A 27,086-nucleotide genomic window follows, 5' to 3' on the forward strand; every position below is an offset into this window, starting at 1 on the left:
GTAGTTGATTCACTCGAAAAAAAAAACTCAAAAGCTATTAAGTAAAAGGAGTTTTAATGAACGATAGCGTTGACAGAGTCTACACAATCAGTTAAAAGTTGACTATACATAGTTACTCTTTTGATCGTTGATACACGATCGAATAGCAAAATCTATGCGATAGGCTTATGTTTTCAAAACGATCGAGTACATCATCTATGCAATAGACAGTGTTCATATGTCCCACTTACTCGATCGTCTACTCGATCACATACCTCCTCTCTTCCTCAATTCAAGATCATACAGAGTCCACAACTCCTGGATTCTCACATAGAGAATACCAAGGTAACACTTGTGGTAGTGTTCTAACTCAGTTCGTGGATCGAGTTGGACTCGGTTGGGTTCGAGGAGCATTCAAGTTGTTTGTGTTGTTCGTGGTCCGTTCATTACATTCGAGTGTTGTTCTGGACACATTGGATATCGATTAAGGAATACTTGAAGAATGGTTCTTCAAAGGTACGCATACTCTATCCTTTGAATCTCTTGTAGCATGTTGTCATTTCTGTTTATGCATAATTTGTATGTTTCCGTTTGGACTGTAATCGTTGTGTTCATTCGAATTAGAATTTGGAACGATCCACTTCCACTACTCATGGAGATCTCTGTTTGTGATTCCCTTCACTATGATGCTTTCTTTCAAACTTTGTTTCTTTTCCTTTGGAGAAAAATTTCAGCGGGGTCGTATTTACGACCATAGATTCTGTTATGGCATTATTCATAACCTTTTCAGTGCATTTTATTTCTTTCTTATCCTTTCTCTCTTCAAGGAATAGGAAATATTTAGTTTCTCGATTGGTGATGCTCACCTCCATATCATGAGCGTGTGTTGCTAACTCCTCAAATGTACAAGGCTTTATCCCTTGTAGAATGTAGAAAAGTTCCTAGTACATGCCTTAGGTGCACATTTCCACTACAGATAATTCATCAAGTCTATCTTTGCAATCCAGACTCAAAACTCTCCATCAGTTGATGTAATCGATGACTGACTCTCCCTTCCACTTTTTGGTGTTCGTCGGCTCCATCATGCTAACAGTGCATCTTGTGTTGTAGAAGCGGTTCAAGAACTCCCTTTTTAGTTGTTCCCAACTATCAATCACTTCTGGCTCCAAATCAATGTACCAGTCAAAAGCGTTCCCTTTTAAGGTTCTGACAAATTGCTTGACTAGCAGGCCTCCTTTAGTTCCTATATTTTTGTAAGTTTCAATGAAATGAGCAACATGTTGTTTTGGATTGCCTTTTTTATCGAACTGCTGGAACTTTTGAGGTTGGTACCCAGCTGGCTTTCTCAAGTTATTGATTCTTTTGGTGTACAACTTGGAGTACAAAAAAGAAGTTTGCAACGGTCCTCTGTACTGAGCTCTTATAGAGTTTGTGATCATATCATGCTGCTGTTGAACAACAGGGAGGCGATAGAGGTGGATTGTGGTGGCTGACTTTCTTATAAGACAGTCTTTCCTTTATCATTGGCTTTGATAGCATGAGTTTGACTTGTCTCTGCAATTTCTCGAGCCTGCATTTGATCTCTTAAGGCGGCGATTTCTTGATCTCGCTCCTCAATAACTTTCATTAGGAGATTTATTTTCTTTTCCATCTCTGTCATGGCTGACTCAGCCGTTATGTCGGTCATCATGACAGACACTACATCAAAGTGTGATTCTTTCTCTGATGGATCAAAAGTAGAAGCATAGTTGTCAAACAAGAGATTTTCTTTGATGACGATCCCTCCTTTAGGAGATTCCATCAGCTGTTCCCAAATTTTCTCCGTGATGACAGAGCCTATGTAAGTGTCGCTTACGATGGTAACTTTGGATGCAGCTTTCTTTGAAGCCATTGATTTGTTTGGATGTTGAGAGAGAGATGAGAGGTAGAGAAGTCCGACCGGGTGTGCCAATTTGTTCACACGAGGTTTCTGGGGGCATTTAATTCGTAGAATTTGAACTTTGTATTTTTATTAATTTCAATATAGCGAGTATAATCTCTAATATAATAATTCTTTGATGCGTTCAAAATAAATTTTAATATTTAAACTAGTTGATCTTCTTATATGGTTGACTTCTGGGCTTGTTGATCTTCTTGGATAATCAGTCTTTGGACTTGTTGATCATCTTAGACGATCGACCTTTGGGCTTGTGGATTTTCTTGGACAATCGGCCTTTGGACTTGTTGATATTCTTGGATGATCGGCCTTTGGGCTTGTTGATCTTCTTGGATGATCGGTCTGAAGAAGCGGAGCACGTGATTTTCTTGAAGTTGAAGTCTTGGAAGAGTCCTTGTATTTTCATGAGACTTTAGTTGAAGTCTTGGAAGAATTCTTGTATCTTCATGAGACTTTTCAGGAGTCTAGGAGTCTTTTGATTGTTGGGAGAATTCTCTCTATAGGTCTTTTGGAGTGTAGAATGAGAGAATTCTCTATAGGTCCTTTGGAGTGTAGAATTATTCATCTCTACAAATGGAGAAAGCTCCTCTATTTATAGAGTTTTTTGGCGGGCTTTGTAGACTTAGGCTTTGTTGGTTCATATGTCTGCCCTCGAGCCAGATTAATTAGATTTGGGCCTAATTTAATATTTGGACCAAATGGACTCAGTTGGACTTTAGCCCAAATTATAATATCAAATTAGACCAAATTAATTTTATTTGATCCAACAGTCAAGACGAAAATACGTGACATCATCAAAATTCTCAAATTTATATTTTCAACTTCAAATTGGAACACATGGCGACTTCTAATTAGTCCAAAATTTAATTATGTGGAAGTTCATCATTAAATTAGTAAATGACGTGACAATTTTTTATTAGTCGAAAATTTCTCCTTCAACAACAACATATGAATAGACCTTTTTTTTTAACTTAAAAATTCTTATTACTAAATTTAGGTTGTCATTTTGGTCTTCGTACTTTAGAACTTGTTCAATTTAGGTATATGTACTTTCAAATATTCAATTTTAATTCTGGTGCTTTCAATGAAACTTAAATTTCTAGTTTTTAAGGTTAGTTTGTTGTTTTCTTTTTAAAAAAAATAATATCTATTGACATTATCACTACAAATTTTGAGAAGTATTCAATGTTATAGTATTTTTTTTGCATAAAAATTATCATCACTATTTAACTAATTTCGACAAAAATTAACGACTAATTTTAAGATTCCTTTAAAGTAACTTTTGATTTTTAGAAAATAAAATCATATTAATCATCGTTAAATTAAACTCACTTTGGAAGTACATGTATAAAAATTCAACATTTTAAAAATACATGAACTAAAATTAAACCAACAGAATAAAACAATATTTTAACCTTAAAATTATCTATAGTTTGGTGATATTATACTGATATATTTTTAAGAATTTGATCATTATTATTATTTTGAAAAGAGATTATTAGTATTATTTAAATGAAATAATGAAAATGGGAATATGTAAGGCCGAATCAATTTAATACCATGAGTAAAATGTTATTTCTAAAAATGTAAAATGAAAACGTGAGCGGCAGGATTCGAACCTGCGCGGGCAGAGCCCACATGATTTCTAGTCATGCCCGATAACCACTCCGGCACGCCCACGTTGTTGTTATTTGAAAGCGACAATAATTTCTTAATTTGTTTTCATGTATTTTTTTTTTAAATTATTAAAAGATTTCCAATTTATATAAAAAATAGGAATATTAACTTTTAGGTAGGTACCGATTAAATTTGGAGATTTTCAAAAATAAAAAAATTTTGGGTTTAATGTCTTATAAACTCATAGTTTGTAAATCATTAAATATATTCTATTTCCAATAAAGACATTGTTGAGGTTATTCAGTAAAAGATGTTATTGAATATGTAAGTTGCGAATATCTAATCTAAATCCAATAAACTAAGATCATTGGCTATAACATGAATACTCGAACTATATGTAGAGACATATCATAGGATCAAATTCAAGTATATAGCCAAAACTGTCTATAGTATAAGAATAGGGTTGGGTACCTTATCCTAGGGACACTATGGACGCGACCCACTTTGTATTAAGTACAAACGATGAGATCCTAAATCGTTTGTGTAGAGACATATGAGTGGAGGCGTCCTATGCAATGAGTTTGCATAAGACAAGACCGTGAAATTAGTCACTTTCTCTTTATAACGCCGTTTACTGAAGAAACTGACTATTTCACAAGATGACCTAAGTAACTCAATCTTAATCCTGAGCTAACTATGAACTCCTGTTTATACGAGATTATCCTTTAATCTACATGGGTGAGAGTGGCCAGACATCACCGACCCAACAAGCCTACCATTTTGGTGATAAGATCAGATAGATAGCTAGGAACATAGTCTTGCAAGACGGAATTCGCTCCTACCCATTTCACGAATAGTAGAGAGGTTGTTCCCTTAAGTACTAACTCCAGGACTTGAACAAGGGGCCCCACCCTCTCCTTGGCCCGAGAGGGACTTAGGTTTGATGGTTGGACCATTGTTCATTAGAGAATTAGTGGAACTTAAGGAACAAGAAGTACTATAGGGATAAAACGGACATTTGACCCGACTATAGCTACGAACAACTTGTGAAGGATCGACTTACTGAACATGGTTATATCAAGTGGACGAAAATATATCTACAATGAGGGGAGTGTAGCTACTGGGCTATAGTGGAGTGTCCCGGTAGTTAATGAATGTTGGTTAGCATGGTTAATGAGATTAGTCGGTTAACCTCGAATCGTTGGAGCCCATGATCTATAGGTCCATTAGGTCCCCCTACTAGCTCATATCGGAATAAAGCCTAGAACAATTAGATAGGAAACTTTGAATCGTTCAAAATGGGGAAAGGGTATTATCGTCAATCGTGTTTGACACAATAATTTAATTATGAATTAAATTATTAAATGAGAGATAAAGTATTTAAAAATGTTTTAAATACTATATACATAAATAAGGATTCATATATAATGGATTGCACAAGGTTAGAATGATTAATTGGATTAATCATATGAAATTAATTGGAAAAGTTTCAATTACCAAAAATTAATTTCAATTTAGAATTGAAATTAAAATTAAAATGCAAGCTAAAATAAGATTTTGGATCAAGGATAGTGGATTTTGTTGGAATCCCACTTATGCATGGTGATTCAAAGTGGAAAAACAACTCATCCATGCACTCTTGCATGTAATATTACATGAACACCTAGAATCCACTATTGCTTGCATCTCCACCATATGTCTTGCATCTTGAGGCTTCTTGATGCATGAATTCACTCTATAAGTAGAGGTAGAATTAGATTGAGAGCGGAAGACAACCATTTTCCATACTGTTATACTGTTGGAATTTGGTCTCAAACTCACCTACCTTCATATATCTCTCTAGAACTTGAACCTTCAAGTATTCCCTTCCAATTCCCTATCTCTATAGACTCCCACAAGTCGTTCTTGGCCCGAAAAATAGTAGGGAAGACACTAGAGGTGGTCCACACACTATTCGTGAGCAAGGGAATCAAAGGGAGTTGCTGAATCGGTCTCCAAAAAGGTTGGTACAAATTTTGCTCTCTGTTTACGGTATTTGGACAGCATGCTTTCATTTTCTAAAATTGATGTAGTTAAGTGCCTCTGATCCTAAAATTGCTTCCGCATGTGTTATATGAACACCTTCAAAAAAAAAAATTATTTATACAAACTATTAAAATTAAACATTTTAGACTTCTATCAGCTTCTATTACGGATAGACGTTAATAGAAGTCTATCAGTTTATCAATATTTTTTTTTTATTATTTCTGTAAATAGTTTGACATTCTTTTATGTATAAAAATTTTTCAATTAAATATTGATATCAACTTATATATATATATATATATATATATGTACTTTCAAACTAAGCTATAAACCTTGTTATTAGTATTACATTTTCATATTGGGTTCTATATATAGGTTAAAATCTTAGTTTTTATGATTTTAATTGTCCATTTGTAATATATGTACTTTTAATAAATCTTAAATTTAATCTACAGTATTAATTTACTGTTGATTTCTTTTAAAAAAAAAAATTGTTATCTATAGCATCTTTACTATAAATTTTGAAAACAATTCATATATTTTATTTTCTTACATGAAAATTATTATTAATTAATCAATTTCGATAAAAAAAAATTGAGGAACTAAATTTAAAATTTATTAAAACTACGAGAACTAGAATTAGAAAATTGAAAATATAGGAACTAAAATTGAACGGACCTTAAAATATAGGAAATATTATATTTTAACCTATATATATATATAAAAGATTACCAAAGTTATATTTGATTATTGGTGAGTATTTTAATCCTTAATTTTCAATCTTGTCATCAACGTTGGTGAAGGTTAAAATTATCTAATGAAACACATACCTAACATAATAATTAATGAATTGACAGATAGTTTCTAATTCCTCTAATTTAACTTTTAATAAATAGGTCTCATTTTTTCTTCTAATTCTCTAAGTTGACTAATATATACCTAAGATGTCAAAATGAATATAATTCTACTGATATACAGCATGTGTTAACGATCAAGAAATCTATAACTCGAACATCTCGTCCCTATTAAATATATATCTAACACTACTTTAGGGGAAAAAAACTCTCATATCACACTTTCTTCCTACCTATATTATTTTCTTTATTTTCTATTCTATTTTTGAAGAGTTCAAGGATTTTTTTTCTTCTTTTTAAGTAAAGTTTGTTTGAAAGCAAAATGTTAAGAGATTTGTTTGACATGTTAAGAAATCTTTTTGAGAGAATTAAAAACTGTCAATTACAACATTTTATAAAGTCAACAATTCAATTTTTCACCATGCAATTATTGAGTTCTAACCAAAATTAAAAAATAAAGGTAAATAAAATCTAAGGAAATTTAGGCTAAATTATAGAAACCGTCAATTGTTTAAAAAATATGCTCATAGTTTTAAAAATTGCAAAATTATCCCTCAAATTTCATAAACATTTCAAAGTTATTTTTGGAGTAGAATTCCTTTAGAATATCAAATAGAAATTAGAAGTTAGAATTGTGTGGACTTAAAACATTATGGCGATCCAAATTTTCATTATAGGTCATTGTCACACCATTTGTCTGGTATCTTTAAAACGTGTATAAAAATTGAATAATTTTTATTCTTTGAAAATATCGAAATATTTTTTAAACAAATGATAAAATTCAAGTATTTTTTTATAGGTTAAGCTAATATTTATTGTGATGAAACATACTATTCATGAAGAGAGGGAAGATATAATTGATTTTATATTTTAATTTTAAGTGAGGATAAAGAAGAATGAGAATATATATATATGAGATATTTATCATGTGGGGGAACAGAGCATCTTCCCACAATCTCATCCCCACCAATTGTGTTTCAATGTTAAGAAGGAAAGTGATAACTCAATTGGTCAAAATATTACTAAAATAATGTTTTGATGAATTTATATGATCCATGAATTAACAAAATGTACCTTTTTCAACAAACATGAAACTTGTATTATTGATATAAGGTCAAAGATTCAATTCTTCAATTCTACACATAAAGTGTGTATGCCATTCAAAATACATCCATTTTAAAGAGAGAAATTCTCTGATGATTGAGGATAAAAAGGTTCAAATCTGATTTTGATTGTCCCTTTTTTCATCGATGATATATACCTAAACCAATTGAATTAAAATCAAATTAATTCCTTCAAACTTTCTAGCTTACTTTAATAATATGTGTTAAATTAATAACCCTTAAAAAGACTAATTAAGATTTTAAAATTTTGAAGGACAAGTTACACATTTGTATTTCTCTGTGGCATTCACATTCCTCAGTAAATAGAATTTTTTTGGACAATGATCCCTCAACAAACTGCACTCTCTTAAAAAGAAACAAACACCTACATTTGATTCAAGCTTTGGTATTTCACCATCTTCTTCCCTTCTCCTTTGAATCCCAAGTCACTGATCCGGAGAAATGCCATTAATATAGACTCCATCCCCTTGCAGATTCATATCATCACGCTTCGCACACTTGTTTTGCTTTCAGCTTGAGCAGGGAGAAGTATAAGGAAATCAGAGTAATGTTCATTGACAAACCGTCGTGTTGATTCGCTGAAATGATGCGTAATACGACATAATTAAAAAGGGAAAGATCAGATGTGTATATATTAGGATGAACTCAGGGTCAATGAAACAAGAACAGGCACCTGACCCTGATGAGGTTGATAGAAAGGAGAAAGTGGTTTCAAAGGTTTTCTAATAACAGTGTGCTTTTAAACACTTTCAACATTCAAGAATATTCTACAATGGTGTACTCTTCCAATGAATCTACTAACCCAGCAAAAGTGTGGACAACCAATGCATTCCACTTTTCATTGAGAATAAATGGACAAACACACCAAACTACAAGAAAGGGCTCCAATTCAGAGAAATCAGATTAAGCAAATAGTTACAAAATAGCCTAAAAACTGAAAATCTAATGAGGGACCAAACATCATCCGTAGAACTATTGTGCCTTCTGAAGATTCTATCATCTCTCTCCCCAAAGCCACCACAAAGTAACGCACACCCCAATCTGCCAGAAAAAACACCTTTTATCACGAAAGGGAGGATGGAGAATAAGCTCTTCACCTATCGAATAGGACACTATGGTTGGTTCGTAACCCCTAAATATTGAAGACATCCAAGGGGTGATCTCGTTGTTTATAGTTTCAACAGAGCAGAGATGACGAGTTTTGGTGCATTTCATTTAAAGGGCCGAGAGAAGATAGCAGTACATCAAGTTGTTTACAAGGACAACACGACTCACTTGATCCTCTTCCCAAAGGATCCAAGACAAGAGAACCCTAAGACTAAGAGAGTTCTCGGCTTCAACTCAACTACTATCCACATTTAGTTCTATATCTGACCAACTCTTTATCCTGCCTTCTTTGTGTTCTTCACATGAATTTTACGGTCTTTCACAGGAACGTTTTGATCGTTTTCCCATTACTTCGAAAAAGTGAGAAATATTTGGTCTTTAAAAACTTGTAGGATATTAAATGTCACAAGTAACTTAAGGATTTTGAATTTATAACCTACAATGGCGAATGACCTACTATGACTACCTACAAACTGCTACCAACCTTCAGAATACAAGCAAAAAAAATCAACTTTAATTGAGAAGAAATATTTAAAGAGGAAGAAAGGGTTGCATAAAACATACCTCAACGTAGGCCGAATATCTCTTCTGGTGGATCATACACATGCTGGTCAGGAAAGAGCTCCTCAAAATCTTGCTTTACTCTGTTTCTCAAAAGGGGGTGTGGCAAAAGGCCTTTCAACAAAATTCTAAATGGCAACTCATCTGGTGGATCTGGAGACTTCTTCATATCCTCATATATGTTCATTGCATCAGAAGGAGATCCATATCTCAAGAAACCTCTGATGACTTCGGTATACGTTTGAGAGTCAGGGAATAAATTCTCCTCTCTCATGCTCTCCCATAACTTCATTGCATCATCCATCTTTTTACTTCTAGCTAATGCAATAATCAAGTCTTTATATATAAAAACATCAGGCTTGTACCAGTCTTGCTTTTGAATCAACCTAAATATCTGGAAATTCCAACAAGCATGTAGGGGACCCAGAAACAATGAAGTAAAAGCAATTTAATCTCGAGTTGAAGATAAAAGAATGTAGAAGAAAATGTTTCCACACGCAACTAAAATGAACTAGGTTTCGCATTTGAGAACTTAATTCATACAAAACGTTTGATGTAGATCTGATAAGCACTTAAAGGGGCAGAACACAGTCGAACAAGAGAGCAACATGGCAGTATTCACAAGGAAGAAAATATTTTGAACACACGAGCAATATTGACATAAATCAAGCTAAAAGTTCAAAAGGAACACCAATACATGAATTTACTTCCTCTATGAACTTCCTTAAGCATGCTTCAACCACTGCAATGCAAAAAGAAGGGAAGAGTTGCAACTTGAAAAAACTGCACAATAGCTCCATGAAAGGAGGCAGCGCAACAGTCAAAGAACGTCATATTCATACTAAGAAACCTAGAAGCTGAGAAACAAAATCTTTGAAATCCAAGAGCAGAATAAAAGCTTGAATGCAGCATCAGCAAAGTTATTCACCTAAAGTAAAAACTCACAGTATCAACTAACAAGATAAAGAAAGACGTTGCAGTGACAACAAACAAGAGCAAGATTACAGAAGCCCATTATCAATTTCTGAAACGACCCATGAAGTAAAACCTAAAATCAATGTGAAGATCCAGAAAGAGCTACAAAAAGGACACGGAACATACTGAAGAAAAGGAAGAGGGAAGTAACCTTGACAGCTAAAGCAACCTCTTCCTGCCGCTCAAGTTCACCAAGCACAGAAATCATATCCAATTTCAAGAGCCTCAAAACATGACTCTTCATGAACTTCTCGAGTTTCTCTTCATCTTCCTTGAATCTCTTTAATCCCTGAATAACAAAAAGCGCTTCTTTCCCAATTGCTTTCCGGCTTCTCCAAAGGGGTCCCCGTGGCCTCCCATCGTGATATAGCCGGAATCCCCATAAGGGTCGGCTCGAATCCGGCTGAAATCCAGTAATCGTCGATTTAACTGGTAATGAGCTATCTCTAATTGGTCTCCTTGTCAGACCTCGTAGAAATACCGAAGCAAAAATGGGCAATTTCGACCTGGAAAACCACCGAATTGCCATCGGATTATTACCGCTCAAGTTCACAGTGGAATGAGAAGAATCTTCACGAACAGGAGTGGAGCACTGTGGGTTTTGTCATTTATGAGAGGCATCAGAACCAGAACATAGGGAGAATAAATTTGATCTCGTTCTAAAGCTACCCCTAATTACGAATTGGTTGAAATTGAAGAAAGAAACTGAACAAAGGAAAGAGAAAAGGATGCAAGCCAGAATTTAGAGAAAGAAAACCCATAGGTGCGGCGGTGGAGAAGAGTTCAGAAACAGAAAGTATATGTCTTAGGTTAAAAACAGATTTTAGTTTCTCAACTTTCATATTTCTTACAGTAACAATTTAATCAACCTTAATTTGTAACGATGGATAGAAATTAATGGTAAAGTTTAATGACATTTTATACATAATAAACTGTTAAGCAAATAATACTCAATAATATTACCCAATACAATATTTACATGATAAAATATTAAAAGTTCACATCTAATTTTGATTTTTTTTTTCCACGTTAGAGACTAAATTTTTATAATTTTCAAAGTATAAAAACTAAACTATTACGTAATAAAATTCAAGACTAAATTATTATCAAATTGAAAGCACATAAACTAAATTATTACAAATTAATGTTTAAGGACTAAATTTTACTTCTTTGAAAGTTCAGGATCAAAGGTATTTTGTAAGCTATAAAATATATATATATACCATAATTATAAAGGGTTAAAGGGTGGTGAAGTATTTATTTATATTTCATCCAGATTTAAAGGAAAACATACACAAAAAAGATGGATAAGGAATGTGATTGTAAAACATATATATATATTGATTATTATTATTTATGTTTCGCAATATTATTTGATTTCAATTTTTTTTTAATAATTCAAATAATCACCTGCAAGATCCATAAGGGCATACTAGTAAAATGATTTACTTGACATGATGATTTCAAATCACATTGATTCCAAACGCAAATATGAATTTGAAATCATTTTTATGTTTTAAAATTCGAGGACTTGAAATTTATTCTATCCAAATTCATGTGCCAAACATAGCAGAAAAGGCTGAAAATTGCCTAACCCAAAATAAAATAACTTGTATCTATCCCTTTTTAAGAACATGTTTTTGTTTTGCTCATTTAAATGTGAAATACTGGTTTACCTTCACTTTTCAAATGTTTACCTTTTCTCTTTTCAAATGTTTACCTTTTCTCTTTTGTAAGAAGATTTTTCGTAGCGCATTCACTTACATTCGTTCATCTGTCCGTTTCACGTTTTCTCTTAATTTTTCTGACAATTTGCAATCTTCTTAAACGTTTATCTGATAGTTTCCATTGTTCATCTAAGCATTTTGACCGTTCCTCCGATCATTTCCACCCTTGTTCATTTCTCTAAAAGGTATGTTTATCGTTTCTCTAAGCATTATACATGGTAGTGATTTCAATTTCCTCTTCAAGCAGGAAAATTATTTTTATACGACGTTATGATTTGATTTTCGTTGTTTTTTTAAAGAATATGTTCATGATTTAGCTTTCTCTAGTATTTTGTATTTGTGTATATTTTGTTTATGATCGCTTGGAATAGATTTCGATTGATCTAGTCCATTCCCCACCATAAAACACAAATATGCAAAGTAGCGTCATTGATCTTTAACCAGTGGTAAACAATCATTATGATATATGACAAATATTGTTGATTTTGAGTTATAGTAAACTTACCATTCTGATCATCCTTGTGTAAAATGAATGATCGTCTTCTTCGAATATACATATTTTGTTTGTTCTAAACCTACGAAAGTGCAAAAAGCTGAAAGCGATCGATCAAGCTGTTGTAAAGAATCTAAAAGTGAGAGTGGAATACACAGACAATGAAAGTTATTGTAAAGAAACTGATAGTAATCATTCATTACTTGTCTCCATGCTTGATATCAATAATATTGAATGTTGATGGAGAAGGTTAGTGGAGAATAAATGTTAGCAGAGAATTAGAATGGAATATTAGAGAATTAGAATGGAATATTGGTGTTGCATTGAAGGAAGTATTGTAGTTATTGAACAAGAACAACAAAATAGACTGAGGAAATACAGAGAAGTGAAGCATTTTAAAAGTGAGGGTAATCTTGGTATTTCATATGTAAAAAGTTAAAAAGAAAAAAAAACGAGTTTTCAAAAAAACGTCAATTACATAAAAGTTTTTTTTGGGGTTAGTTTGAACAAATTTCTCAAAAAGAAAACATGTTTGTGAAGGAGGGAGGTCTTTCATTTTCTTTATATATATATATACAATTCTTATTAATTACAATACCTTTGAAAAAAAAAATCCATATTTCCACCAACATCTAAAATTGGGATCTCCTCTTCAAATGAATACTCTCTTTCCTACTATCATTATTTTTTAATTTTTTTAAATTTAAAAAACACCAGTTCAAGTACCTTTCTATAAACCATTATTCTTCTTATATGAACCAAGACACTGCATAAAGAGAACCTCAAACACTACAATAAAAGTCACCCAAGAAACAAAATTTGACTGATTGACTCTCATCTATTTACTCTTTTTTTTTAATAAAAAAAAAAATTACTCATACATTTGAGTGTAGTACTCACTTGTTAAAGGAAGAACATACTCCCTTGGCACAGAGAAGATGAAGAAGGCATTCCCAAAAGACAAAAAGTACAAACAAGAATGTTTTCAATTGTACTAAAAAAAACAAAAAATGTTCAATGGCCAATGTCCTTGGGAATGTAGATATTAGTTTACATTTGCCATGAAGAGGGGAAGAGAAAAGTAGTTCTAATTTTGAAATATAATGGAGCTTCCAAGATGATAAAATAGTACAATGGATGAAATTGGAGATTCTAACTCATTCTAGGTAATCAATCAAGTAGAATCTATCAAAATGGACCCAAGAGTGATTCTTCGACTCGAACGTTTATTAGTTGATTTAATGCTTTAAGCCAAAATCTAAAGTCCTACAACAACACATGACTTTACCAAAATGTAATTTCTGAAGATCCATCAACCAATATCTCCTTAAAACAAAAGATTATGGAAACAAAGATGGCTTAGGTGTAATACTATTTCTCATCTGAGTGAGGCTAGGTAAGTACTCAACATCCAGATTCTTTAATCCACAGCTTTAAATGATCATCCAGTGCTCAGTAGTTGACATGGAGTTCCAATGAGTGAAATGAAACAACAATATCATCCACAAGTATGTATTCCTAAAAAAAACAAGGGAAGTATTATAGTGAACTTTACTGACAATCTATTAGTCAAGGATATCTATTTCTATCACATAAAATTGCCACCTGATTACGGGTGGAAGAATGCAGAGAGGTTACATATTTCATGTATGGAGATAGTTGGCAGCCATCATCAACTCAAGAGTCAATTCTGGTTCAATAGGGAACTCGGTCTCTTTCCCACTGACAAAAAGAAAGAAATCAATGTCCGTGACAACAGAGTTAAAGAATGAAACAAGAACCAAAGAGAATGCAGAGGTGCACACATGACATGAGTATTAACAACATAGTCTTTAATCAGTTGATTCCCCCATAAGTTTGCCAGAAAATGAGAACTACATAACTACATATGTTTATATGGGAAGTGTAATTTCATCTGTTGTCCACCAATGAGCAAATGACCAAAACATTTACACACTCGTCTATCCAAACCTTTGTACAAAATTTACCTAAATCCATAAGCATGCACTCTCCCACATGCCATTGAAACACTCTGGCAAGTTGCATTTATGAGAAGGGCTTATTCTAGCCCAATTCTGCTAAAATATTTATGAATAATGTTTTAAATAGGCGTGAGACCCAATCTAGGAGGCTTGTCATTCAAAACTTTGTACAAATTTATCTAAATTCATAAGCATGCACTCTCCCACATGCAACAAAAATCACTTTAGCAAGTAACAAGTTGCAATACTGAGAAGAGCATACTCTCTCAATTCTGTTCACATGTTTATGAATAATGTTTCAAATGGGTGTGAGATGTAGTATAGGAGGCTTGTCATTATCAGCTGTCTAGCCTTACTTCATTACACTCATGTAATGTCATATTGTGGAGCAAAACATTTGACTCCTAAATCCAATTGTAAGAACTCTATAGGCAGTTCTAAGTTACAAGTATGCTTACAACACCTCTCTTACACAAAAACAACAAAAAGTATACATCTATAGAAACATGGATGGTGATAGGACAAGTTAATCAGGATCAAACATCGCTGAAATTTTCTATCCGTTTTATTTTGTTTCTCAGAAGATTCTCTTCTTTTTTCACTAAACAAACCTAAAATTTCAGACTAAGAAGATCAATCTGCACAGTCAAAATGGCAGAATTAGATGCCCTGCACTCAAATTTTCTATTTTCAATAAATTGAAGTGGACGCAATCCTACATTAACAAGGCATTTCAAAAATAAATTAAGAAGAACAAGATCATGGACAAGAATGGTAACAAGAACTACAATAACATCCATAACTCATATCTTTTTCAAACACTAATTTGTAAGGTAGTACTGACTGGGGTTGAGAAACTAAACACTTGTTTGAATTGAATTGACTTTCTAAGTGCTTAAAACATTATTTTAGTACTCAAAAACACTTTTTTCCGCACTAAGAAAGTAAATCCAAACAGGCTCTAAGCATCAAAAGATCCATCCCCACGTGATTCAGAGAAAACAATACCCATTTCAAATAGTAACCATCAGTACAGAACCAGTTCAAGCAAAATTACCAGAAAGTCAGGCAATTCATCTCAGATTAATCAGAATTAGAGAAAAGTTGACATCAAAAAGAAGAAATGAAAACCTGGCGAATTGAAGATTCCAGTAAAAATATTGGCAAATCTTCTCGAGAATGGTGGTGCTAATCTCAGGAAAAGTCACTTCTCTGTGCTGCGATTCAGCAAAATTGCCTATCCATGAAAACTAAAAAAAGTAAAACAAAGCCCTAAATATGAAAATTCTCAAAATAAAACAACCATTCCAAGATTTCACCTAATACATCCTTCTCAATACATAAGCAAGAAATAAAAATGAGATCATAAGCCTCAGAAAGTGGATTAATGAAGAAAGATTGAGAATGAAAGAAGGAGACCTGGGGAAGTAAGCATATTTCGAATCGTCTGAGAAACCATGGCAGCATCCTTGTGAATCACGAACTCAAAACCCTCGGCGCTGATCAATTTTACAGTCTCTTCCTTCTTCATTTCGCTCGAACTTGAGAGAGATTCTTGTTCTCTCTCCCTCTGAAGAAAAAAAGCTTTCGATTCTTCTTCGTTTTGGTCTTCCTTTTGACATCACATTCACAACAAACTTTTGGCTAAATTATAGTCTAAGTTATCAAAAAGGCCAAATTACCTCTTTCGTCCCTCAATTTTCAAGTTCGCGTTTATTTGGCACTTAAAACAACTTCAATAATCACAAACTTAGTCCTTTTTAAGTTCTTGAATTCTTTAAAATTCACTCTTTTCCGAAACCAGAGATCACATTGATCAATCTATAATGAATATTGGTCTAATTATAATGAATTTCTATTGACAAATCAATCGTAAACGTAAATAGATTGTTTTTTATCATATTTATTTACAATGATAAATCTATCACATTCATCGTTACCGTTATAGTTTAGGGACAAACAGTAATGACAACAGTAAATGTGACAAATTCATAATTCTCGTATTGTAAATTACAATAACAATAACACTAATAGTAATGATATTAGTGTAATTTCCAAACACAATTGGATTGTGTCTCCTCCACTTGTTAATCAGTTTATGCTTTTTTATTATAGAGTTGGAAGTGGGCCCAAATGTTAGTACAAATTTAAAATACAAGTACACAACATCAAATCTAATCAAATGAAGTCTACTTTTCAGATTATCATTGTTTTATAACGTTTTTCTTAAAATAAATATTATATGTAAGAATTTAATAAAACTTAGACTTAGAGAACAACAAAGTGACATTAAATTCTCTCACGTTCATAGTGATAGTGCTACAAGACTCAAGAAATAAAGTAGATTCTAGACGTAAAGTAGATTACAAATATGAATATAATCTATTAGTTAAAATACCATTTTGTTCATGTATTTTAGGTTTTTTTACATTTTGACCTATATATTTTTAAATGACTAATTTTAATTTATGTACTTTTCATAAATAATAAAATTAATCCCTAGAGTTAGTTTTGTTCTCGTGTTATTTTTTTAAAAAAATTATCCCTATTAACATTTCATTTATAAATTGTGAAAATATATTCACATGGTACCATTAGTTATATAAAAATTATTACTATCATTAACCAATTTTGATAAAAATTAACTTTAAAAATTTTATTTAAAATTTATTGAAATTACATCGACTAAAATAGAAAATGATATTTTAACATAATTTAAGATTTTTAGTATCTTTGTCTCATAAAAATCTAGAACGAATTTTTATATGGAAGGGAATGAGATTTGTATTGAAAGGGCAAAGAGTATCACACATTTTCTTTTTGGTTCTATATTCCTTTTTTCTTATTTTTTTCATATAATTTTTATTCTTTTACGTCTTTTCTTCTACACTTTTGCCATGCATAAAAGTAAATAATATCAGCACCTATAGATTTTATTCCATTTTTTGTTCCTAAACGATAGTAGTAAACGAAATATCAAAAGCAAAATATTCTTCCTCGTGTGTGAAAAAAGAAAAAAAAAAATCCATCGGATTAATCCTGATTGATAACTATTTGGTTCTTTTATTTTTTTTCACTTCATCTCTAAATTTTTTGTTTTGTTATCTATTTTTTACCCGTGTTTTAAATAATCAAGTCAAATTAAAAAAAAAAAAGTTTTTCTAAAAAATAATTATTATTTCTTTTTGGATTTTGATTAAGAATTCAAATTTTGTACTTGAGAAAGATTGCATATCATTATAATAAATTATGAGGAAATATACTTAATTTTCAAAAACCAAAAATAAAAAACGAAATAGATACCAAACGGGGCACATTTTTTGGTGTGACAAAATCTCGTTTGTTAACTATTTCGTTTTTTGTATTTTTGTGTTTGAAAATTAAGTATATAAACACCCATCTATTGGTTTCGTTGTTTTGCTATCTATTTTCTATTCGTGTTTTAAAAAACCAAGTCAGGTTTTAAATCTAAAGAAAATTAGTTCTTAAAAAACTATTTTTCTTTTTAAAATTTAGCAAAAAAAAAAAAAAAAAAAAAAAAAACAACTATTTTACTTAGGCAAAATGAAAACAATCGTAAGAAATTGAGAAAAAATAAACACAATTTTAAACAATAATTATCAAACGAGACCAAAAAAATTACAATTTGATATTTCAATTTCTTATACCTTCATTAATCACAATAGTAATTATTGACTTATCTACTTAGACAACTACATTACAACTTGAAAAATATAATAAAAATAATTTTTTTAACATAGCACAATCCAGCCTTAAATCATAGAAGTCCTTATTACTAAATACCAAAATTTAAAATCTAAAAGTTATGTGCGCGAACATAATTTAGTGATGATCACTATAAGAAATTCCAGTTATATCGATATTATTTTTTTTAAGCGTCTATTTTATCAGCATATAATTGATTAAAAAGAAAATATAAAATAACAGAGATAATGAAATAAAATTGACATCCATGTATAAGTTTTTTTTGTGACCATAAAATATTTGTACAATTTGAAAATCTATTGGAATGTAACATTTGAGTAAGATTGGAAAATAATAGATTAGTAATAACTATATAGTAGTGGTATATAATTAGTTAAACAATTAATTACCTTAAATGGTTCATGTCTATTGGGAAACAAATAAATTAAAATAATATTATCAATGAATAGTGAGTAGTTTGATAGGAGGGTAAATTAGTAAGAAAAAAATAGCTTAAAAATTCCACAAAAAAAATCTCACAATGGATGGACATTTGTAAAATATTGATTTGAAAATGGTCCATTCAACATAATTTATGTTGCTTTTCTCCTCTCTTTTCACTCCAATTTTGTAGACTATAGTTTCAAATTGATACACAAGTCATGTGTTTTGATTCTCAAAATTTAAATTTCATTTCTAGTTGGTCTCTAAAGTTTGCAATTAGTTTCTAATCGGTTTTAGAGTATAAAAAATATAAAAAACAATTCCTAACTCATTAAAAATTATATGTGATCACAGTTTAAAAAACATGTTACCATATCATCATTCTGCTAACTCAACTGAGGTCAGCTCTACTAGAGACCATTTCAAAATCAATTTTAAGCTTAAGTCAACATTCCATTAAGTTGACTTATGTCAACCCTATTAGAGACCACTTCAAAGACAATTACAAACTTTAAGCCTACGTCAACATTCCGTTAAGTCTACCGACGTCAACTCTACTAGAGACCATTTCAAAATCAATTTCAAACTTTAAGCCTACGCCAACATTCGGTTAAGTTGACTAACGTCAACTCTACTAGAGATCATTTCAAAATCAATTTTAAACTTTAAGGTCTAGTTAGAAACTAAATACAAATCGGAGACCCAATATGTAACTTTCAAAACTAAAATCAAATAGAACTTAAATTAAAATTCCAATGACCAAAAGTGTTAGTTTTTCAAAACTCGAAACTAAGTCTAAACCCAAAAAAATGTATTTTACTCTTTTTAATCTATTAGCCATTGGTTTCAAACTAAGACTTCGACACACATTTATAACCCAATAGCGAAATTCTATCTACCTTCATAAAATTGTGGGAATGTGAGATCAGAGAGTTCATTCATAGAACAATTACTGGTGTTCAGAGATTCAAGAACAAATAACAAATAAATGAATGTACATTGTGGATAAAAGTCTTGTTACAAACCTAAGAACTTGTTAAATTTTCTAATATTTTAAGAAAATGATAGAGAAAGTAGATGTTGTTAACATGAACATAGCTTAACCAATATTAAAAAAAAAATGTACTCTCGTCTAAAAGATCAAAGATTCGAGTTTTCCATCTCATATATTGTTGAACTCAAAGAAGAGTAGATGTATGCCATGTGAATGATAATTCAATAATACTAACTGAAGGCAACAAGTACAATTTATCACATTCCCTTTCCATTGCTTTCACTTCCCCATTCTCCTACTCAACTTGTATGGTGGTATGAACTATATTGTATCTCTTTTCGCAAAGGTTTCTAATCTTCAAAATTAGCTCCCTAGTACAAACTCCGGGTTCGGCAACAACATGGCACGACAAAACGACTTTTCCGACCGTTATGGACCAAATGTGTAAGTCATGCAAATCATGGACCCCTTTTATGTTCTTGAGGTCATTTTCTAGGATCTCAATATTGACCTCCTTAGGTGTTCCTTCCATCAATATACCAGCTGTATGTCTAAGCATAGAGAAAGTAGTAGCTAAAGAAAGAACAGAAAATACAAGAGTGCAGATTAAATCAACAACGATCCAGTCGGGTTTAAACCATAGAATAACTCCAGCAATCATCACACCGATAGATTGAATCATATCAGTAATGACATGAAGATAAGCACCTTGGATATTTATGTCCAAGGTTGAACTATTGCCCTGTGAAGCCAAAGAACCACCTTCTTGTTTGGTTAATGTGTAAATCTCCTCATTCTCATGATCAGATTCATGATCCAAGTGATGTTGATGAGAGTGAGAATGATGATCATGATGACAACAATGAGATGAATGAGAGTCGTGGCTATGGCCAAGCCATATAACCATAAACAAGTTAAGAATGAATCCAAAAGCTGCAATGGCAAACATGAGAAAACCATCCACCTTGGTCTTTTGGCCAAGAATCCGGTTGATTGCCTGGTAGATTAAGACCCCCGAAATCAGCCATATAAGCTGTACAGACACAAGGGCACCTAAAACTTCAAGACGGTTATACCCGAACGAGTGTTGCGGTGTTGCCTCCCAACCCGAAACCCAAACTGCAAAGAGGGAAGCAGCGAAACCAGCAACATCACTGAGCAAGTGAACTGCATCGGTCATTACAGCAAGACTATTAGCTCTCAAACCACCAATAATCTCTACTACTATAGCTATGGTATAAAACAATATCAAACCACCAAGCTTCATAGCTGATTTAGAACGTTTTAATGACTCCAAATTACAATGTTCCAATCTGGAAAAAGCACAACCAGAACTGCAACATTTTACTTCTGGGGAATTGGGAATAATGGGAATAGAAACATTCCTCTTCTTAGGAACTATTGGCATCATAACTTCATCCCAATTTTCTGTTTTCAAAATAAGCACTTCCTCCTCCCCCATTTCCTCAATCTATCTAATATATATAGAAAACCTGCAAAAAGATGAATCAGAAATAAGATTCATTAACCAACATAAGAATATCTCAAGAAGGAAAAGTAAACATGAACTAACAATTCGTGTATAATTCCTCTTCCCCCTTTCTTTGGTTACAATTTCTCCTCTTCTTCACCATCCAAAAATTTTCAAAGATTCAAAAACAAAACCCCCTCAAAAAAATATGCAACAATCGCTATTCTGGGTCGGTCATCCCCAAAATGAACAAGGAATCGATACAATACACAATTTAATCGTATAATCTACAATAAAAAAGAGATCCAGGAGATCAATTTCTAAAGAATACCCGCAGCCCCATTTCAAAAACGAAACAGATGAATTCATAAAAGTAAAGTTACAGAACAATACAGCTAAAATAATTCATTACCTAACGAATCAAATTCCTAGGAAGAAATCTAGGGTTTTAATGCGATCGAAATGGGAAAAAAAATTCTGGGTTTGATCCAAAAGGTATAAAATCTCAAAGGATTTACAGATTTGGTAAGAAAGGGCAACTTTTTGTTGCCCTGAACGATTCGTCGTTGATTTGAATAGGAAAAAAAGAAGAATTTATAATAATAAGAAAAAAATTGAATCGTTTTGATCGTTGCGTTTGGTTGCCGCCCAACTACTGAAAAAGAAAATCGTTTCTCACCCGCCTTCAAGCGATTGTGAATCCTTCGCTCGAATTATTGGTGCGTGACTGTGACGACCTGTCATTTAGTTTTTTTATTCTCCCTTTTCATATATATTGGTTATGAAAACGACATATCGTTCAAATTTCGTCAACGCCAAAACGACAAAAAATATTAGGAGTTGACGACCACAAACGCACGTCGTTTTGGATCTATAAAGAATAAGAATAATTTTAATGCCATGGTGCGGTTAGTGGAATGAGTTTCATTGAAAATGATATTAGTAAAGATACACGATAAATTACAAGTTTAATCTTTAAACTTTTAAAATTGAGTGAAATAGGTCAATTTTAAAAAGTTAACTAAATTTTACACTTTAGATTATAATATTCTATATAGTCTTTAGGTTTTAAAATATTACACTTTTATTACCTGAATCTTAAATTTGATTTTCGTTTGGTAAGTAAGTTTTAGAATATTATATTTTAATCCTTCTATAAGTAATTTCAAACACATTGTAAGCATACTTCCAAATTTAACTAAATTATTGAATATAGTATTACAGGTGATTTTGGACCAAATGACATAATCAACATTTGGTGAAGTACATAGGCAATGGGATCAGGAAAGAGACGAGACTCGAGTCAAACTTCACCCTACACTCAAAATTCTACACTCGGTCTTGACAAAGGTTGAGGCCCTAGCTAGCCTCACAAAACGTGGGACATGCCCAACGTATAGGTTAATAGTTTTTCACTCTCTAACTTGAGTATATTTAAGTATATGTGGCAAACATTATATTTGTATATAGATTTTTCTTTCTTTTATAGGTCATATTCTTTTCCTTTAATTAAATATATTATTATTGTGATGTAAATGGTTTTTTCAAAGTATCATGTCCTACGAACATAAATATGTATAAGTAAAAGCTATGAAAAAGAAGTGTTTGAGAAAGTGGTTTCTTTGTTGGCAAGGGCCATTTTTGAGGATGCAACTGTTGGGAATCACTATCAATGGTTGCCTTCATAGAAGGAAAAGGCAGGGAAGACAGGAATTTTGTGTGGTGCTCAAGCTTGAAATGGTCAAGTAGATGACAAAGTTAAGTGGGACTATACCTCATAAGCATGCTGACTCAAATGGGTTTTGATGGAAAGTTTATATAAATCTAACTGTTAGATTCTTTGATGAAAGTGTCATCTTTCGTTTTTTATGTATAAAGTTATATTGTTTTATCGAGAGGAGAGGCTTAAATAAATATACGTATCATTTGTTCTTATTTCTCTTTTAAAATAAGTTGGATAAAGATGTCGGAAAAACATTTCTACTTCAATTTTGTGATAAAATGAGGATAATCGAGAAATTAGAATGGAATAACAAATATAAAAAAATATATAAGAACTTATGTGACAAAATTTCACAATCGAAAAAGAAAATGATGACCTACCATGATTAAACTCTGTATCGTGTAAAAAAATTGTAATCACGTAAAAATCTTTTTCTTGCTCCAACTACAAAATATTCTTACATACTTGTGTACCAATTACACGGTGTATTCTCTTTTCTTAATACCTCCCGAACATTTGATAGTTATTGCAAAGAAAAAAAAGGGAAGTGTTATTCTTAAATTGAAAAAAGTAAGTTATGATAAAAATGTCTAAGTAATGTTGCAAGGTTTTGATGAGATTGTTTAAAACTTGGACATAAAATTCTCTTGTCAAGTGGAAAAAGTTTGGTAGGGAACCTTAAAGGGCTTGGGTTTCAAAGACTTATATTATCAATAAGGTTGTGTTAGCTAGACAAGGTTGGAAATCTGTTCACAAATCTCACTCTCTTTCTTGGGTGTTTGATGTGTTAATTTTAGGCTTAGCAAAGTAGGTGGCATTTTTTTTTTTTTTTTGGTTTATTTGAGCAATTTATTGCCTAATTCTATTGTTTTATTGTTTTTTTTAATGGTAGGAATCAAACGGAAGAAAATATAAGTTTTGTAACAAATTAGTTCCAGAGTCGATATTGAAAAAAAAAATGGTGTGCCAAGGCACTAACTTGGGGCACCTAGGACACTGCAACAAGAAGGTGAAAAATAAAATGACAATATGAAATATGGTATTGAATTTGTACCCACATGTGGACATTTTCATTGATATTCTATTGTATTAAAAGTAATTATTAAGCATAGAAAATATGTAATAAAATGTCATTAATATAAATATAACATAAATAATAGATGTGAATTAATATTTTTGTTTGACTTTTTTAAGAGGAAGATTTTCGAAAAGGAAGGTAGAAAAACTATGAAGGTATTTTCTTGGGATCTCTCGAGCATTGAAACTCGTGAAAAAAATTAGTTAATATTTGATATTTAGTATTTGGTTTTGAAAAATACTTGATTCCGAATTGAATCTCTCGAGAATTCTTTAGTTAATATTTGATTAGTATTTGATTTTGAAAATTGTTATGGTCAACTTTTTTTATATTTAAATTTGGTATGTATTGATTCCATGCCATAATTCAAGATTGAAAAATAAGAATTATCATTGGTTTTGGATAGTTTCTTCCCTAACTTATAAGTTCTACATTCTTCATCATTTGACCTAGTAATTAGAATTGTCATAAAGATATAGACAAATATTATTCAATGAATTTTGTTATTACCCGAGTGAGAATATTGAGTCTATAGGGTAGAATTTGAAACAACCAAGAAAATAATATACAAAAATATATAACATAGAGAAATCATTGCTCTAGAGTTTCAAGTAGGAATAATTATCAATCAATCAACGATGATTTTGGACTCGAGCAAATATTGACCACTAACATGTCGATTTTGCTCAATTGGAGGTGATTATAGAACCGATCAATTAATCAAATACATAAATTGGTCGACGTTGGATCTCTCTAGTGAAAGATACTTTTTTAAAAGAAAAATAGGAAAAAAAAAACATAATACCATGAGAGAAAGAGAGTAGGGAGAGAGAGAGTGAGTGAGTGAGTGAGTGCACAAAGGTAAGACCAATACCATATACTCTTTTGTTGGGTTGGGCTCAAAGTGGAGGGCCCACCAAACCCAAAGCCCATTAAGATTTTTAAGCTAAAAGGGGCACTTATGACATATTTGAGTCATCTAATTAATAATACAAATAAAGTTTCAATAAAGTAGTATTCTACTTTCCAACTTTATTTCATTTTTATCTCTATATTATTAAATGTCCATTTTAGTATATGCACTTAAAAAAATGATATGGTCTCTTCATTTTCATTCTTAAGGAAAAATTAATCCTTTCTGAAAATATATAAATCAAAATAAAACAAAGTTAAGAGTACTATTAACATATATTATCTATTTTCTAGTAATATTTTTATATTTTTATATTTATTTTTTTAATTTAACTAACAACACAATTGTTTCGGTGAGAAAAGTGAAAATTATCATATACAAATCGAAAAGAAGCAAACATAATTTTTTAATACAGTTCAAAATGAAATGGTTTCTAAATGGAATACACAACCCAAATCGTGGAATCATTTAGAAAGTTCACACTGAATTCAGGGACTAGCATTTTCTTGATAAAAATGCAAAATAAAATGTTGTGGTTTTTTTAATTTAAAAAGAAATGTTATTTTGAAATTAGAAAAAAAAAATAGAATCTTTGCAATTTTGAAAAAGACACTAGAGCAACCAGCTGGTGCCTTGTCAGCATGAAGAGACACAAATAGTGGATAAGACTTTTAATAAATAATGCAATCTAGATTTTTAAAAATATATATAAAAAATGTAAATAAAATTAACATCATTTTTTTAAACAAAAGAAAAGAAAAACAATTTTTCTTTAAGCAAATAAGGCATCCACCCAAACTACAACACTAATTCTCCATTAATCATGGAGATGATACAAATCAGAAAAAGTCTCCTTCCACACAAAAGAATCTCTAAGAGATGAAGTCAAAGTTGCAATAGAGTGCATAGCTCTGTATTCTTCTTTAGGAGAGAAACAAAAACGCCTAACATTTACAAAGCATACATCAAAATAGATTTCATTGACAAAAATACCTAATTTAGTAAGATCAAACTCCTTAGAATTATGCAAATTTAGAAGGTCTAAAGCGTTAGACTCCACAATAAGCAGTGGATTTCGATTGTCTTAGGTGCGACGAACTTCGCTCGAACCTTCTAAAATTGCTTCAACTTCAAGAAAAAAAAATGAGACAATTCTTTTTTGTCAACTTACAACTACCAAAGATCGGGTTGCCTAAGAAGTCTGAATAAGTCAACCCACCCCTACCACACTCAACAAACCACAAAGCATCAAAATGTAACTTCCACCTACTACTTTCTGGTCGAGGCCACAATTTAAAGGTAGATTAAAATCTATTTTATTATAAATATCATAAAAATAGATGTTAATACTTAGTGTCCTAAAAGCCATGTGTCATTTTTCATATTGTCCATGTGCCTTATAATAATTCATGTTTGGTGTACATGTAAATCGACATCTCAGTTGCCACTTTGCCTATAAATAGTGACATTTGGTGGATCTTAAAATTATGCACATTAGCGGGAATAAAAAGAAATTTTCATATATTTCCCATTTCCATAAAATAATATTTTATATTTCTATTATTCCTATTTCTATAAAATTATAACTTTAGTTATTTTTAATTTAGTTATTTATAAGTTTAGTTATATTTTATTCTTTTATTATTATTATGATTATTATATTTATATTTTCTCAACATACGTTGTGCTCCATTATACTTCTCAATTTCACAACATATTTATAATTTTCATACTTATTTCATTACTTTTCTCGCCTTCAAAACTTTTTATTTCAAGTCTTTAATTTTGATTCTATTTTTGTCACTAAATTTTAATTTTTTTTAAACATAAAGTAGACTTGCCTTTTGAACCACTTGAATTATAGTATTTTTTTTATTTATAAACAACTAACCTACAATTTTTGTTAAATATATAATGTATGTTGACGCTCAAATCTCGTATGTATTGGGTTCTGATGTGGGCCTCTTATAGGTTTAGCCTCCAGTCCACTTCTTCTTAGTTTGGTCTCGAGATAACCTGAGCATATCTGCATAAGAGATCTTCGTACCAATATGTTGTGTAGCCTACTACACTCCGATACTTAAGTCAATATGAGGAATGTCTAATTCAACTAAACACAAAAGAAGTATGGTCATGTCTCTCATTTGGAGATGACTTACCTCTCGTTTGGGGTGGTCGAATGGAGTTATTTGTAGTTCTTCCTCTAACACATGCCTTTGATTAGGTGTAACGCTAAAGGTATTAGGGACGTTTTTGACACTCAAGATTACGAGTTGTCAGTCTAGGTTCAGCTCAATTATTTTTCAATTGATATATATTCGTCGACTCGGCTAGTCGGGCCAAATTTAAAGATGTTAACATTTTTCCTTTTAGGACGT

At 31.6% G+C, this 27,086-nt stretch overlaps 3 protein-coding genes and 1 non-coding gene across 10 annotated transcripts; all 4 read right to left on the reverse strand.

The window, feature by feature from the left end:
- Positions 1 to 3,513: 3,513 nt before the first annotated feature.
- Positions 3,514 to 3,595, reverse strand: TRNAS-AGA (transfer RNA serine (anticodon AGA)). The gene has a single exon. It is a non-coding gene; the product is annotated as a tRNA-Ser (tRNA).
- Positions 3,596 to 7,780: 4,185 nt separating this feature from the next.
- LOC120083792 (Pentatricopeptide repeat (PPR) superfamily protein) lies at positions 7,781 to 11,029 on the reverse strand. Of its 3 annotated transcripts, none has more exons than XM_039039665.2 (3): positions 10,330 to 11,029; positions 9,207 to 9,597; positions 7,781 to 8,113 (listed from the first exon to the last, which is right to left on the reverse strand). In XM_039039665.2, exons 1-2 carry the CDS (start codon positions 10,705 to 10,707, stop codon positions 9,208 to 9,210), a joined length of 768 nt encoding a protein of 255 aa, XP_038895593.1. In that variant the 5' UTR covers positions 10,708 to 11,029; the 3' UTR covers positions 7,781 to 8,113; position 9,207. The 3 variants fall into 3 exon arrangements, with proteins under 3 accessions (XP_038895593.1, XP_038895594.1, XP_038895595.1); XM_039039666.2 differs by having other exon boundaries at positions 7,781 to 8,048; positions 10,330 to 10,990; XM_039039667.2 differs by lacking the exon at positions 7,781 to 8,113 and adding an exon at positions 8,254 to 8,576 and having other exon boundaries at positions 10,330 to 10,967.
- A 2,460-nt stretch (positions 11,030 to 13,489) lies between these two features.
- Positions 13,490 to 16,194, reverse strand: LOC120083869 (BTB/POZ domain-containing protein). 3 transcript variants are annotated; one of them, XM_039039772.2, is made up of 4 exons: positions 15,800 to 16,194; positions 15,512 to 15,617; positions 14,037 to 14,120; positions 13,490 to 13,916 (listed from the first exon to the last, which is right to left on the reverse strand). In XM_039039772.2, exons 1-3 carry the CDS (start codon positions 15,909 to 15,911, stop codon positions 14,042 to 14,044), a joined length of 297 nt encoding a protein of 98 aa, XP_038895700.1. In that variant the 5' UTR covers positions 15,912 to 16,194; the 3' UTR covers positions 13,490 to 13,916; positions 14,037 to 14,041. The 3 variants fall into 3 exon arrangements, with proteins under 3 accessions (XP_038895700.1, XP_038895699.1, XP_090172276.1); XM_039039771.2 differs by having other exon boundaries at positions 14,004 to 14,120; XM_090316150.1 differs by having other exon boundaries at positions 14,004 to 14,120; positions 15,512 to 15,630; positions 15,800 to 16,102.
- A 3,468-nt stretch (positions 16,195 to 19,662) lies between these two features.
- Positions 19,663 to 21,793, reverse strand: MTPB1 (metal tolerance protein B1). 3 transcript variants are annotated; one of them, XM_090316071.1, is made up of 2 exons: positions 21,674 to 21,793; positions 19,663 to 21,016 (listed from the first exon to the last, which is right to left on the reverse strand). In XM_090316071.1, exon 2 carries the CDS (start codon positions 20,983 to 20,985, stop codon positions 19,819 to 19,821), a length of 1,167 nt encoding a protein of 388 aa, XP_090172197.1. In that variant the 5' UTR covers positions 20,986 to 21,016; positions 21,674 to 21,793; the 3' UTR covers positions 19,663 to 19,818. The 3 variants fall into 3 exon arrangements, with proteins under 3 accessions (XP_090172197.1, XP_038893887.1, XP_038893888.1); XM_039037959.2 differs by lacking the exon at positions 21,674 to 21,793 and adding an exon at positions 21,407 to 21,607; XM_039037960.2 differs by lacking the exon at positions 21,674 to 21,793 and adding an exon at positions 21,097 to 21,596.
- Positions 21,794 to 27,086: the final 5,293 nt, after the last annotated feature.

The sequence above is a fragment of the Benincasa hispida genome, chromosome 8 (genome assembly GCF_027475165.1).
Source record: "Benincasa hispida cultivar pf3 chromosome 8, pf3_genome.v1.1, whole genome shotgun sequence".
Taxonomy (NCBI): Eukaryota; Viridiplantae; Streptophyta; class Magnoliopsida; order Cucurbitales; family Cucurbitaceae; genus Benincasa; species Benincasa hispida.